The sequence below is a fragment of the Microchirus variegatus genome, assembly GCF_963457635.1.
Source record: "Microchirus variegatus genome assembly, chromosome: 2".
Taxonomy (NCBI): domain Eukaryota; kingdom Metazoa; phylum Chordata; class Actinopteri; order Pleuronectiformes; family Soleidae; genus Microchirus; species Microchirus variegatus.
This window is the reverse complement of record NC_139803.1, coordinates 2,188,263-2,201,767: the sequence shown is the minus strand read 5'-3', so window position 1 is coordinate 2,201,767 and position 13,505 is coordinate 2,188,263. Positions and strand designations below refer to the sequence as shown.

At 35.5% G+C, this 13,505-nt stretch overlaps 1 protein-coding gene across 1 annotated transcript in view; it reads right to left on the bottom strand.

Annotated features, from left to right (window-relative positions):
• The window catches only part of fhl3a (four and a half LIM domains 3a), a gene marked incomplete at both ends in the record, with an annotated part of 37,655 nt that extends 24,612 nt beyond the window's left edge, over positions 1-13,043 (bottom strand). Inside the window, 2 exons of the mRNA XM_083908659.1 lie at positions 10,454-10,628; positions 12,888-13,043. Coding sequence (XP_083764785.1) covers positions 10,454-10,628; positions 12,888-13,043 — 331 coding nt within the window. The remainder of the gene's footprint in view (positions 1-10,453; positions 10,629-12,887) is intronic.
• Between the last annotated feature and the right edge of the window lie 462 nt (positions 13,044-13,505).

Genomic DNA, 13,505 nt, shown 5'->3' with positions numbered 1-13,505 from the left:
TGACAAAAACGTCACACTATACTATGCAGTACGTCATACTATACTATATCTCCAAAATGTGACCATTTTTGGAGAAAAAAAATTTGGTCCAAAATTGGACAAAAACGACATACTATACTATGTCGTTTTTGATTCTGACCAGTTTTTTGAAAAACGTTTTTTTGGTCCAAAACTTGACAAAAACGTCACACTATACTATGCAGTACGTCATACTATACTATATCTCCAAAATGTGACCATTTTGGGAGAAGAAAAATTTGGTCCAAAATTGGACAAAAACGACATACTATACTATGTCGTTTTTGATTCTGACAATTTTTTTGAAAAACGTTTTTTTGGTCCAAAACTTGACAAAAACGTCACACTATACTATGCAGTACGTCATACTATACTATATCTCCAAAATGTGACCATTTTTGGAGAAGAAAAATTTGGTCCAAAATTGGACAAAAACGACATACTATACTATGTCGTTTTTGATTCTGACCAGTTTTTTGAAAAACGTTTTTTTGGTCCAAAACTTGACAAAAACGTCACACTATACAATGCAGTACGTCATACTATACTATATCTCCAAAATGTGAGCATTTTTGGAGAAAAAAAAATTTGGTCCAAAATTGGACAAAAACGACATACTATACTATGTCGTCCAAAATCTGACCATTTTTTTGAACACGTTTTTTTGGTCCAAAACTTGACAAAAACGTCACACTATACTATGCAATACGTCATACTATACTATATCTCCAAAATGTGAGCATTTTTGGAGAAAAAAATTTGGTCCAAAATTGGACAAAAACGACATACTATACTATGTCGTTTTTGATTCTGACCAGTTTTTTGAAAAACGTTTTTTTGGTCCAAAACTTGACAAAAACGTCACACTATACTATGCAGTACGTCATACTATACTATATCTCCAAAATGTGACCATTTTGGGAGAAGAAAAATTTGGTCCAAAATTGGACAAAAACGACATACTATACTATGTCGTTTTTGATTCTGACCAGTTTTTTGAAAAACGTTTTTTTGGTCCAAAACTTGACAAAAACGTCACACTATACTATGCAGTACGTCATACTATACTATATCTCCAAAATGTGACCATTTTTGGAGAAAAAAAAATTTGGTCCAAAATTGGACAAAAACGACATACTATACTATGTCGTTTTTGATTCTGACAATTTTTTTGAAAAACGTTTTTTTGGTCCAAAACTTGACAAAAACGTCACACTATACTATGCAGTACGTCATACTATACTATATCTCCAAAATGTGACCATTTTTGGAGAAAAAAAATTTGGTCCAAAATTGGACAAAAATGACATACTATACTATGTCGTCCAAAATCTGACCATTTTTCTAAAAAACTTTTTTTGGTCCAAAACCTGACAAAAACGTCTTACTATACTATGTAGTACGTCATACTATACTATGTCGTCCAAAATCTGACCATTTTTTTGAAAAAAAAATTGGTCCAAAATTGGACAAAAACGACATACTCTACTATGTCGTCCAAAATCTGACCATTTTTTTGAAAACGTTTTTTTGGTCCAAAACTTGACAAAAACGTCATACTATACTATGTAGTACGTCCTACTATACTATGTCGTCCATAATGTGACCATTTTTTGAAAAAAAGAAATGGGTCCAAAATTTGACAAAAACGACATACTATACTATGTCGTCCAAAATCTGACCATTTTTTTGAAAACGTTTTTTTGGCATAAAACTTGACAAAAACGTCATACTATACTATGTAGTACGTCCTACTATACAATGTCATCCATAATGTGACCATTTTTTGAAAAAAGAAAATTGGTCACAAATTTGACAAAAACGACATGCTATACTATGTCGTCCAAAATCTGACAATTTTTTTGAAAACGTTTTTTTGGTCCAAAACTTGACAAAAACGTCATACTATACTATGTAGTACGTCCTACTATACTATGTCGTCCATAATGTGACCATTTTTTGAAAAAACAAAATTGGTCCAAAATTTGACAAAAACGACATACTATACTATGTCGTCCAAATTCTGGCAATTTTTTTGAAAAACGTTTTTATGGTCCAAAACGACATACTATACTATGTATAGGCGTTTTTGCATTTTTAATGGATAGTATGGTGGAGACAGACAGGTGGGGAACGGCCGCCTGATGCGGGATTTGAACCAGGTTCACCTGCATAGACAACAGCCTCAACATGTGGGGCAGGTTAGGTGCTCTACCATCTGAGCTAAACACGAAGTCTTACTATAGTATGTCGTCGACCTCAATGTCATACTTTACTATGTCGTCCAAAATTGTGCAATATTTTTTTTCGTGCTTTCTTGCCTTTTTGATAGATGTTGGGGAGCGGTCGCCTGGTGCGGGATTTGAACTAGCGTCACAAGCAGCGAAGACGATAGCTTCAATACATGGAGCAGGTTAGATTCTCTACCATCTGAGCTAAACACAAAGTCTTACTATAGTACGTCGACGACCTCAATGTCATACTACACTATTTCGGCCAAAATCTGTCCGCTTTTTTGAAAAAAAAATTTGGTCCAAAATTTGACAAAAACGTCATACTATACTATGTCGTCCAAAATCGGAAATTTAAAAATATTTTTTTTTTAGCCCAAAATGTGACCAAAACGTCATACTATACTATGTCGTCGACCTCAATGTCATACTTTACTATGTCGTCCAAAATTGTGCAATATTTTTTTTTGTGCTTTCTTGCCTTTTTGATAGATGGTGGGGAGCGGTCGCCTGGTGCGGGATTTGAACCAGGGTCACCTACAGCGAGGAGAATAGCCTCAACACATGGGGCAGGTTAGGTGCTCTACCATCTGAGCTAAACACAAAGTCTTGCTATAGTATGTCCTCGACCTCAATGTCATACTACACTATGTCGTTCAAAATCTGACCATTTTTTGAAAAAAAAAATTTGGTCCAAAATTTGACCAAAACATCATACTATACTATGTCGTCCAAAATCGGACCAGTTTTTTGGAAAACATTTTTTTACCCCAAAATGTGACCAAAATGTCCAACTATACTATATCGTCGACCAAATGTCTTCCTACACTATTTTGTCCAAAATCTGACAATTTTTTGGAAAAAAAAAATTTGGTCCAAAATTTGACAAAAAAATACATACTATAGTATGTCGTCCAAAATTTGTCCAAATAATCATACTAAAGTATGTCGTCCAAAATTTGACCAAATAGTCATACTATAGTTTGTCGTCCAGAATTTGACAAAAAAAAGTCATACTATAGCATGTCGTCCAAAATTTGACCAGAAAGTCATACTATAATAAGTCGTCCAGAATTTGACAAAAAAAGTCATGCTATAGCATGTCGTCCAAAATTAGACAAAAAAATCATACTATAGCATGCTGTCCAAATTTGGCAAAAAAGTCATACTATAGTATGCTGTCCAAAATTTGACCAAAAAGTCATACTACAATAAGTCGTCCAAAATTTTACCAAAAAGTCATATTATAGTATGTCATCCAAAATTTGACTAAAAAGTCATACTTTAGTATGTTGTCCAATATTTGACCAAAAAGTCATACCTAATGCCATATTTACTGTGGGTTTTAAGAATAGATGTATATTTAGCCTTTGAAATCAATCTCAATTGAGATACCCAGTCACTAAGCACGGCTACAAGCAAACTGGCTGGCTGTCTTCTAACAAGGACAGTCATTGTGCTCAGTGTGCACAACAACAGCAACGTACAAGACTTTCTACAGCGACAGAAGCATTTTTATCTGCTCAATCTTTTCAACCCAACAGCTCATGAGGAAACTGTTTACGTAGTTTTGAATTTAAGTTTCTTTTCTCACTTTGTTACCAACATAAACCACTTAAGCTCCAGTCATTAAACATACAAATGTACAGTGCCAGTGTGACCAATGTGCCAGTGTGACCAATGAAACACATGCAACATAATGTGTAAATCAAGTTATTTATAGTACATATCGTAGTAGATAATATTTGCTTCCTGATGTCTTGTGGTGCAGAATGACAAGATGAGATTCTGATGGTATAACCTTAAGCAAATATATCACATTATCACTGTTACGTTTACAGCTCTGAAAAGTCGCCTCCTTTAACCTCATACCATCAAAACCACAGCTGACTGCTCACACAAACCCAGAGGGGTAGAGGTTGTATTACTCAATGCCACACACAACCTGAGTGATTCATTAAATATAGCTCATACCTTAGGCACGGTTTGATACCTTGATTATTTAATAGCACGGCATACCTTGAAACCTTTATTATGGGCCCATGCCTATAACATTTACAGCATCTTTAACAATAGTCAGAGATTCAAACATTTTAGACATTCCCTTGCATCAACACACCTGATTCAAATGGTCAGCTCATCATCAAGCATTGCAGAAGCGTGACCCATACATCTGAATCTGAAAAAGTCATACTATAGCATGTCGTCCAAAAATAGGCAAAAAAGTCATACTATAGTATGTCGTCCAAAATTAAACAAAAAAGTCATACTTTAGTATGCTGTCCAAAATTTGACCAAAAAGTCATACTATAGTATGTCGTCCAAAATTAGACAAAAAAGTCATACTATAATATGTCGTCCAAAATTTGACTAAAAAGTCATACTATAGTATGTCGTCCAAAATTTAACAAAAAAGTCATACTATAATATGTCGTCCAAAATTTGACCAAAAAAGTCATACTATAATAAGTCGTCCAAAATTTGACCAAAAAGTCATACTATAATAAGTCGTCCAAAATTAGACAAAAAAATCATACTATAGCATGCTGTCCAAATTTGGCAAAAAAGTCCTACTATAGTATGCTGTCCAAAATTTGACCAAAAAGTCATACTACAATAAGTCGTCCAAAATTTTACCAAAAAGTCATATTATAGTATGTCGTCCAAAATTTGACTAAAAAGTCATACTATAGCATGTCGTCCAAAATTTGACCAAAAAGTCATACTATAGTATGCCGTCCAAAATTTGACCAAAAAAGTCATACTGTAGCATGTCGTCCAAAATTTGACCAAAAAGTCATACTTAAGTATGTCGTCCAAAATTTGCCAAAACAGTCATACTATAGTATGTCGTCCAAAATTTGACCAAAACGTCATACTGTAATAAGTCGTACAAAATTTGATCAAAAAGTCATAAGATAGTATGTCGTCCAAAATTAGACCAAAAAGTCATACTTAAGTATGTCGTCCAAATTTTTACTAAAAAGTCATACTATAGTATGTCGTCCAAAATTTGCCAAAACAGTCATACCATAGAATGTCATCCAAAATTTGACCAAAACGTCATACTGTAATAAGTCATCCAAAATTTGATCAAAAAGTCATAAGATAGTATGTCGTCCAAAATTTGACCAAAACGTCATACTGTAGCATGTCGTCCAAAATTAGACCAAAAAGTCATACTTTAGTATGTCGTCCAAAATTTGACCAAAAAGTCATACTATAGTATGTCGTCCAAAATTAGACAAAAAAGTCATACTATAGTATGCCGTCCAAAATTAGACAAAAAAGTCATACTATAGTATGCCGTCCAAAATTTGACCAAAAAGTCATACTATAATAAGTCGTCCAAAATTTGACCAAAAAGTCATACTATAATAAGTCGTCCAAAATTTGACCAAAAAGTCATACTATAATAAGTCGTCCAAAATTAGACAAAAAAGTCATACTATAGTATGCCGTCCAAAATTCGACCAAAAAGTCATACTATAATAAGTCGTCCAAAATTTGACCAAAAAGTCATACTATAATAAGTCGTCCAAAATTTGACCAAAAAGTCATACTATAATAAGTCGTCCAAAATTTGACCAAAAAGTCATACTATAATAAGTCGTCCAAAATTTGACCAAAAAGTCATACTATAATAAGTCGTCCAAAATTTGACCAAAAAGTCATACTATAATAAGTCGTCCAAAAAGTCATACTATAGTATGTCGTCCAAAATTTGACCAAAAAAGTCATACTGTAGCATGTCGTCCAAAATTTGACCAAAAAGTCATACTATAGTATGTCGTCCAAAATTTGACCAAAAAGTCATACTATAATAAGACGTCCAAAATTTGACCAAAAAGTCATACTATAATAAGTCATCCAAAATTTGACCAAAAAGTCATACTATAATAATTCGTCCAAAAAGTCATACTATAGTATGTCGTCCAAAATTTGACCAAAAAAGTCATACTGTAGCATGTCGTCCAAAATTTGACCAAAAAGTCATACTTAAGTATGTCGTCCAAAATTTGCCTAAACAGTCATACTATAATAAGTCGTCCAAAAAGTCATACTATAGTATGTCGTCCAAAATTTGACCAAAAAGTCATACTATAGTATGTCGTCCAAAATCAGACTAAAAAGTCATACTTAAGTATGTCGTCCAAATTTTTACTAAAAAGTCATACTATAGTATGTCGTCCAAAATTTGCCAAAACAGTCATACCATAGAATGTCATCCAAAATTTGACCAAAACGTCATACTGTAATAAGTCATCCAAAATTTGATCAAAAAGTCATAAGATAGTATGTCGTCCAAAATTTGACCAAAACGTCATACTGTAGCATGTCGTCCAAAATTAGACCAAAAAGTCATACTTTAGTATGTCGTCCAAAATTTGACCAAAAAGTCATACTATAGTATGTCGTCCAAAATTTGACTAAAAAGTCATACTATAGTATGCCGTCCAAAATTTGACCAAAAAGTCATACTATAATAAGTCGTCCAAAATTTGACCAAAAAGTCATACTATAGCATGTCGTCCAAAATTTGACCAAAAAGTCATACTATGCCGTCCAAAATTTGACCAAAAAAGTCATACTGTAGCATGTCGTCCAAAATTTGACCAAAAAGTCATACTTAAGTATGTCGTCCAAAATTTGCCAAAACAGTCATACTATAGTATGTCGTCCAAAATTTGACCAAAACGTCATACTGTAATAAGTCGTACAAAATTTGATCAAAAAGTCATAAGATAGTATGTCGTCCAAAATTAGACCAAAAAGTCATACTTAAGTATGTCGTCCAAATTTTTACTAAAAAGTCATACTATAGTATGTCGTCCAAAATTTGCCAAAACAGTCATACCATAGAATGTCATCCAAAATTTGACCAAAACGTCATACTGTAATAAGTCATCCAAAATTTGATCAAAAAGTCATAAGATAGTATGTCGTCCAAAATTTGACCAAAACGTCATACTGTAGCATGTCGTCCAAAATTAGACCAAAAAGTCATACTTTAGTATGTCGTCCAAAATTTGACCAAAAAGTCATACTATAGTATGTCGTCCAAAATTAGACAAAAAAGTCATACTATAGTATGCCATCCAAAATTAGACAAAAAAGTCATACTATAGTATGCCGTCCAAAATTTGACCAAAAAGTCATACTATAATAAGTCGTCCAAAATTTGACCAAAAAGTCATACTATAATAAGTCGTCCAAAATTTGACCAAAAAGTCATACTATAATAAGTCGTCCAAAATTTGACCAAAAAGTCATACTAAAATAAGTCGTCCAAAATTAGACAAAAAAGTCATACTATAGTATGCCGTCCAAAATTTGACCAAAAAGTCATACTATAAGTCGTCCAAAATTTGACCAAAAAGTCATACTATAATAAGTCGTCCAAAATTTGACCAAAAAGTCATACTATAATAAGTCGTCCAAAATTTGACCAAAAAGTCATACTATAATAAGTCGTCCAAAATTTGACCAAAAAGTCATACTATAAGTCGTCCAAAATTTGACCAAAAAGTCATACTATAATAAGACGTCCAAAATTTGACCAAAAAGTCATACTATAATAAGTCATCCAAAATTTGACCAAAAAGTCATACTATAATAAGTCATCCAAAATTTGACCAAAAAGTCATACTATAATAAGTCGTCCAAAAAGTCATACTATAGTATGCCGTCCAAAATTTGACCAAAAAAGTCATACTGTAGCATGTCGTCCAAAATTTGACCAAAAAGTCATACTTAAGTATGTAGTCCAAAATTTGCCTAAACAGTCATACTATAATAAGTCGTCCAAAAAGTCATACTATAGTATGCCGTCCAAAATTTGACCAAAAAAGTCATACTGTAGCATGTCGTCCAAAATTTGACCAAAAAGTCATACTTAAGTATGTCGTCCAAAATTTGCCTAAACAGTCATACTATAATAAGTCGTCCAAAAAGTCATACTATAGTATGTCGTCCAAAATTTGACCAAAAAGTCATACTATAGTATGTCGTCCAAAATTTGACCAAAAAGTCATACTCTAGTATGTCGTCCAAAATCAGACTAAAAAGTCATACTATAGTATGTCGTCCAAAATTAGACAAAAAAGTCATACTATAGTATGTCGTCCAAAATTAGACAAAAAAGTCATACTATAGCATGTCGTCCAAAATTTGACCAAAAAGTCATACTCTAGTATGTCGTCCAAAATCAGACTAAAAAGTCATACTATAGCATGTCGTCCAAAATTAGACAAAAAAGTCATACTATAGTATGTCGTCCAAAATTTGACCAAAAAGTCATACTCAAGTATGTCGTCCAAACTTTGACTACATACATCTGAATCAGGTGTTGGTGCAGCCAAACTTCTAAAACACAAGGGAAGATTGAGAAACACTGCTCTAGGGCAATCTTCACCTCCTATGACTCAACTAGGCTTGAATTACTCATAACCCTGTGGTAGAAATGATGTGTGGGCAGCACACGAGATTTACCGAGAGTAGAAAAAGAAGTGGAATGTTGTAAAGTACCTTCATGGAATCAGTTGCTGCTTTGTGGAGGCTGTGTTAGGCTACAGGAATAACTGACTGGCTTATCTCTTGTTATCATCAGTCTGCTGGCAGCCCGCCTTCCCCGTGGGTTCTGGTTTACAGACAATAAGTCAAGCAGATTGGCAATTACCCTGTCATATTTAGCCCTGGCTACTGCTCAATCATGGACTCTCACCTCATTTGTCATCCACTAAAACTTGGTTCCTCACTGTATCTTCTCAATCTGTTACTTCATACTTTTCATCTGTCCCTTCTTCCTGAAGTGTGTTATGTCATCATTTTCCAAAGTCATTTGCCTTTCTATTTCTGTTTTAGTATAGGGTTATCTCTGTGAAACGCAAGATACTTTACAAGTTACGCGCACTAAATTTTGAACACTATTTTAATCAGGTGATTATCTAAGCCAGAAATAGAATTTTCAAAAAGCTCTAGTGAAAGAATGTGCGGAACATTGAAACAGAACATTTTGTCCTGATCACCATCAACTAATAAAGTTGCTTGGAAAAAGTATAATGTGGTGTTTGTAGCCCCCAAGTACTTAAATAGACACCAAAAAACAAATTCATTCAAATTGAAGTGATTGATCACTCGACCTGCACAGCTCACTAAGATAATGTTTTTCCAGCACTGTTGCCTCACAGGAAGTAGGTCATCGGTTCGGCTCCTGGTTTGACCGAGAGCCTTTCTATGTGACACTTTAAAGCTCACATAGAGTGGTCCTGTTGCACATATATGTTAGTTATGGAGGTCTACTTTCATACATTAACTTGTTTTTATGGTCAAAAACCTCCTAGTTGCTGTAAACGAGCCGATAGAAATCCTCTTTTCTGACGCTGTTCCCCAGCCGCGATATTTCAGACTCAACTCTCACACCCAGAAGACAGAGTGTGTCGTGATTGGCCAGCCAGCGTAGAGGATTCCCAACTGTCTTGTGATTGGCCAATACCCGGAAGTGATATATTCAGCACACACGCTCTCAGAAGCGCAGCCCCGCCTCCCCCCTGTGGAATGGTGGATGCAATGCTACTCATTTATAGATACACCTAGAGTCAGAAGACACTGTCGCTCGTGAAACACCTCCACAACGGACGTTATTCTTCTTCTGCGGTTCAATGTACGCAACCGGATGTGCCCGGACTAGTGCCCAGACTAGTGCCCGGAGCAGGAGGATCTGCTGTTCAGGAGAACCGCTGTTTTCGTAACCAGACCGGGATTTTTTCAGAGATCTCGCTGAGCCCGAGATTACAATACAACACAGCGTTCTCAGCAGTGGCTGAACTGTTTGTTTAGAACCTTCAGGGCTTCATAAACAAGGTAAATGACGCAGATACACACTTAAAAACAGCGTTAATTGGAACTTCCGGTCTAGGTCCGCTTTAAATTAAACTGTAGGTGAGATTGTGAGAGTGAATGGTTGTTTGTCACGGTTTGTTGGCCCTGTGATGGACCGGAGATCACTTCCCGTGTGCAGTGTAAGAATATCGCCAGGACCACATGAGATCAAAACACCTCCATACTGAGCAGAGTTACTGTATGTAGAGCTGATAGATTGAATGCAAAAGTTGTATTTATTAAAAAAAAAAAAAAATGTCTGCACTCCAGTTTTAAATAATGATAACTCATAGTATGTGACACCATCTGTGTGTCTGTCGTACCTGGCATCACAATCTTGTCACAGGCTACACACTTGGAGGAGAACTCATTACAGTAGCAGTCGTTGCAGAGCAACGCGTCGTCCTGGCTGGTGAAGGGTTCGTCCGCCAGCGAGCGGTCGCAGCGGAAACAGCGGAAGCAGTGCTCGTGATAGTGCCGGTCCTCATAAAAGAGCTCCTGGCAGCAGAACAGAGGGAGAGAACAAGGACGTTTCATACAGTTACGTTTAAACACAGCACATTCATCATTTTTTTTGCCATTCCTGCAAAACACTTATCTTCCAATGCTATAGGATTGGTGTGTACAATTTAGTGGTAGGGCTGCTCAATGAATTGCAGTACAAGAATACGAGACACTAACAGAGATAACATGTGTGTCAAAACAGCACTACAATAAAATACTGCAGTAATGCAGAGATTCTCTGGCCCAAAAACTAGCTCTGCAGAAAACAAAAATGTGTACAATTGGTGACATGTAACGGTGAGACTCCCCTGTTCAGCCCTCCCATTCCAAAGCATGACAGGAAAATTAAAAGTGGCCTTCACGAACCAGAAATTATGTAACTCTCCTTCGTTCATGTAGTAAACTTTGGCTTCATAACACAAAACACACACTCAGACTGGTTTAGCTGTTCAAATAAGACTCTTCCCTTATAAAGTACATATAAGTACATATAAAATGCTCTTTCTCACGCTACAAAAACCAAACTATTTTTTTATTTCCGAGCAGTTATATTCTAGAAGTGACATGAGAAAATAAAAGAAAAAATGACGAACAAAAAAAATCTTGTTTCCCAAAACAATATGAAAAAAAACATTAGAAAAAAAAATTCAAAAAAAAATGGAAACTCGAGATCTCGACTTCGAATGTTTTTTCAAAATTATGAAAAAAAAAAAAATTCAGATTTTTTTTTAAATTTTTTTGGAAACTCGAGATCTCGACTGAATTTTTTTCAGAATTGTGAAGACAAAAAAAAAACATTTTCAATTTTTTTTTCAGATTTTTGATGAAAAATTATGAAAAACAATTTTTTTTTTTTTTTTGGAAAGTCGAGATCTCAAGTTTTTTTTCAAAAAATTTTTTTTTTCATATTTTTTGGGGGAAACTCGAGATCTCGACTTTGAAACTGGAGATTTCAAATTCTTTTTTTTTCATCATTTTTTTCATTTTTTTTTTCATGTCACTTCGATGGCTCCGTAATATTCACACAAACATCCTTCTGGGTAGTATATTTAAATTTAATTCAATAAACCACTCTGGAACTTTAAAGAAAATGTCTATGCTCTCAATTGTGAATCTCACAATCACAATATTGGCCAAAATAATGGCATTATGATATTTTGATCATATTGTGCAGCTCTATTAACTGGTGAATAAAGACAATACAGTGGCTCTCAGACTGCTTATGGCATTAGAAACAAGAAGGCGAAAGATCCATTCCCAGCCCTTAATTTAAAGAAGTACAATTTTGACAAACACAAATTAAATTATGTTTATGAATTCATTTTATTTGTACCAATAGATCCATGTATTCTTACAGACAGTGTAGTCATTTCATCTGCATGAAGTAAAGTACAGGAAAGACTTGAGGCGAGACTAAACAACACCAAACCAAAAAAGACGAGTGTGAAATCTTTCTGTTTTCAAAATGACACACATGTAACGTCTGCATACGCAGCCTCGGTCAGTGGGCGGTTACCGGCACATATTGTACTTTTAGCGCATGCTTCTGTTTAAACATGTTTTACAAGAGCGGGAGTGAAATCATTGTTTGCAAGGCATCGACCCAACAAATCCCTGGCTCGAACCCTTCGCTATCCAAAACGAGTCAACACGGAAGCATGCCGCGTCCTATAAACTCAAATAAGTAGCATAGTTCAGTCCTCTAAATGGACCACTTCATGTTAGTGTTTCCCATTAAGGGGAAATTGAATTTTAACTTGATTGTGGTAAAAGGAGACGTTCTCTCATGCTGCATTTTTACAGTCTAGCCTTTTGGCTTCTGTGGACTTAGTGGAAATTGCCTGTATAATTGGGAGGTAAATTAGCCTTTACTGCGTCTTGCCACACAAAATACATAGAACACGCCTCATTTACTACGAATGATGCGTCATTAAAACGGCATGACTTCTGGTTTTCGCTGCCCCGAGGCCACATCACAACATGACAAAAATGACTCGGAGCTAATACGGGTAGTAGCTCTTTTGATGTGCTTTGTCTTTGTTTAAACTGTTAATATGTTGCTCCCGGTGTGGAAAGACTGAGGTCATAATATGTGGGATTCATTTCAGTGTAAACAGTACATTAGAGAGAATAAGGGTTAGGGCTGAATGTTTTTTAATTGATTTTTTGAAAACCTGCATCTTCTACCACTTGATACTGTTGTGCAAGTGATAGCTGATTACATGCCCGTTCATGTTATGATAGATGCCTTACCCTTGCATCATGGCCGATCAGTTCTTTGCACTCATCGCAAGTATTTGAGAACCGGCTGTCGTAACAGGGGATGCAGTACGGGCTGCTGTCTGACTGGATGTACTTGCGGCCGTACAGCGATTCTTTGCAGTTGTCGCAGTCAAAGCGGTCGGCCATCGCTCTTTTCCTTCTTCAAGTCTGAAACAGAAAGGAAAGGATTTTCGATGAGAATCTCAACAAAAAAACAAACAAAACGCAGAATTACGCAGCGAACAAGGAGATTAGACGGAGCTTCACCCTTTAAAACACACGCAACGTATTGAATTTGTGCCACTAGAGGTTTTAAAATCAAAACTATAACAAAAGACCTGGCTTGATAATGTCGGGAATCAGTGCGGGATCATGGGACTTGTTCTCTTATTGTCTCGTTTGTTTCTCTTGTGAGACTGAGCTTTCCAAGGAGAACTTTGGCAGCAGAACCGACGCAAACGCCGGTAAAAAATGAAAATAAAAGACAACACATTGACCAGTTATTAGAACGCCAATATTTCCTTTTTTTTTACCCCAGTAATCTTAGCAGAGACGGGTAAAAGATGGCTAAAATGAAATGAACAGAAATGTGGCCTCTGTTATAGGAGC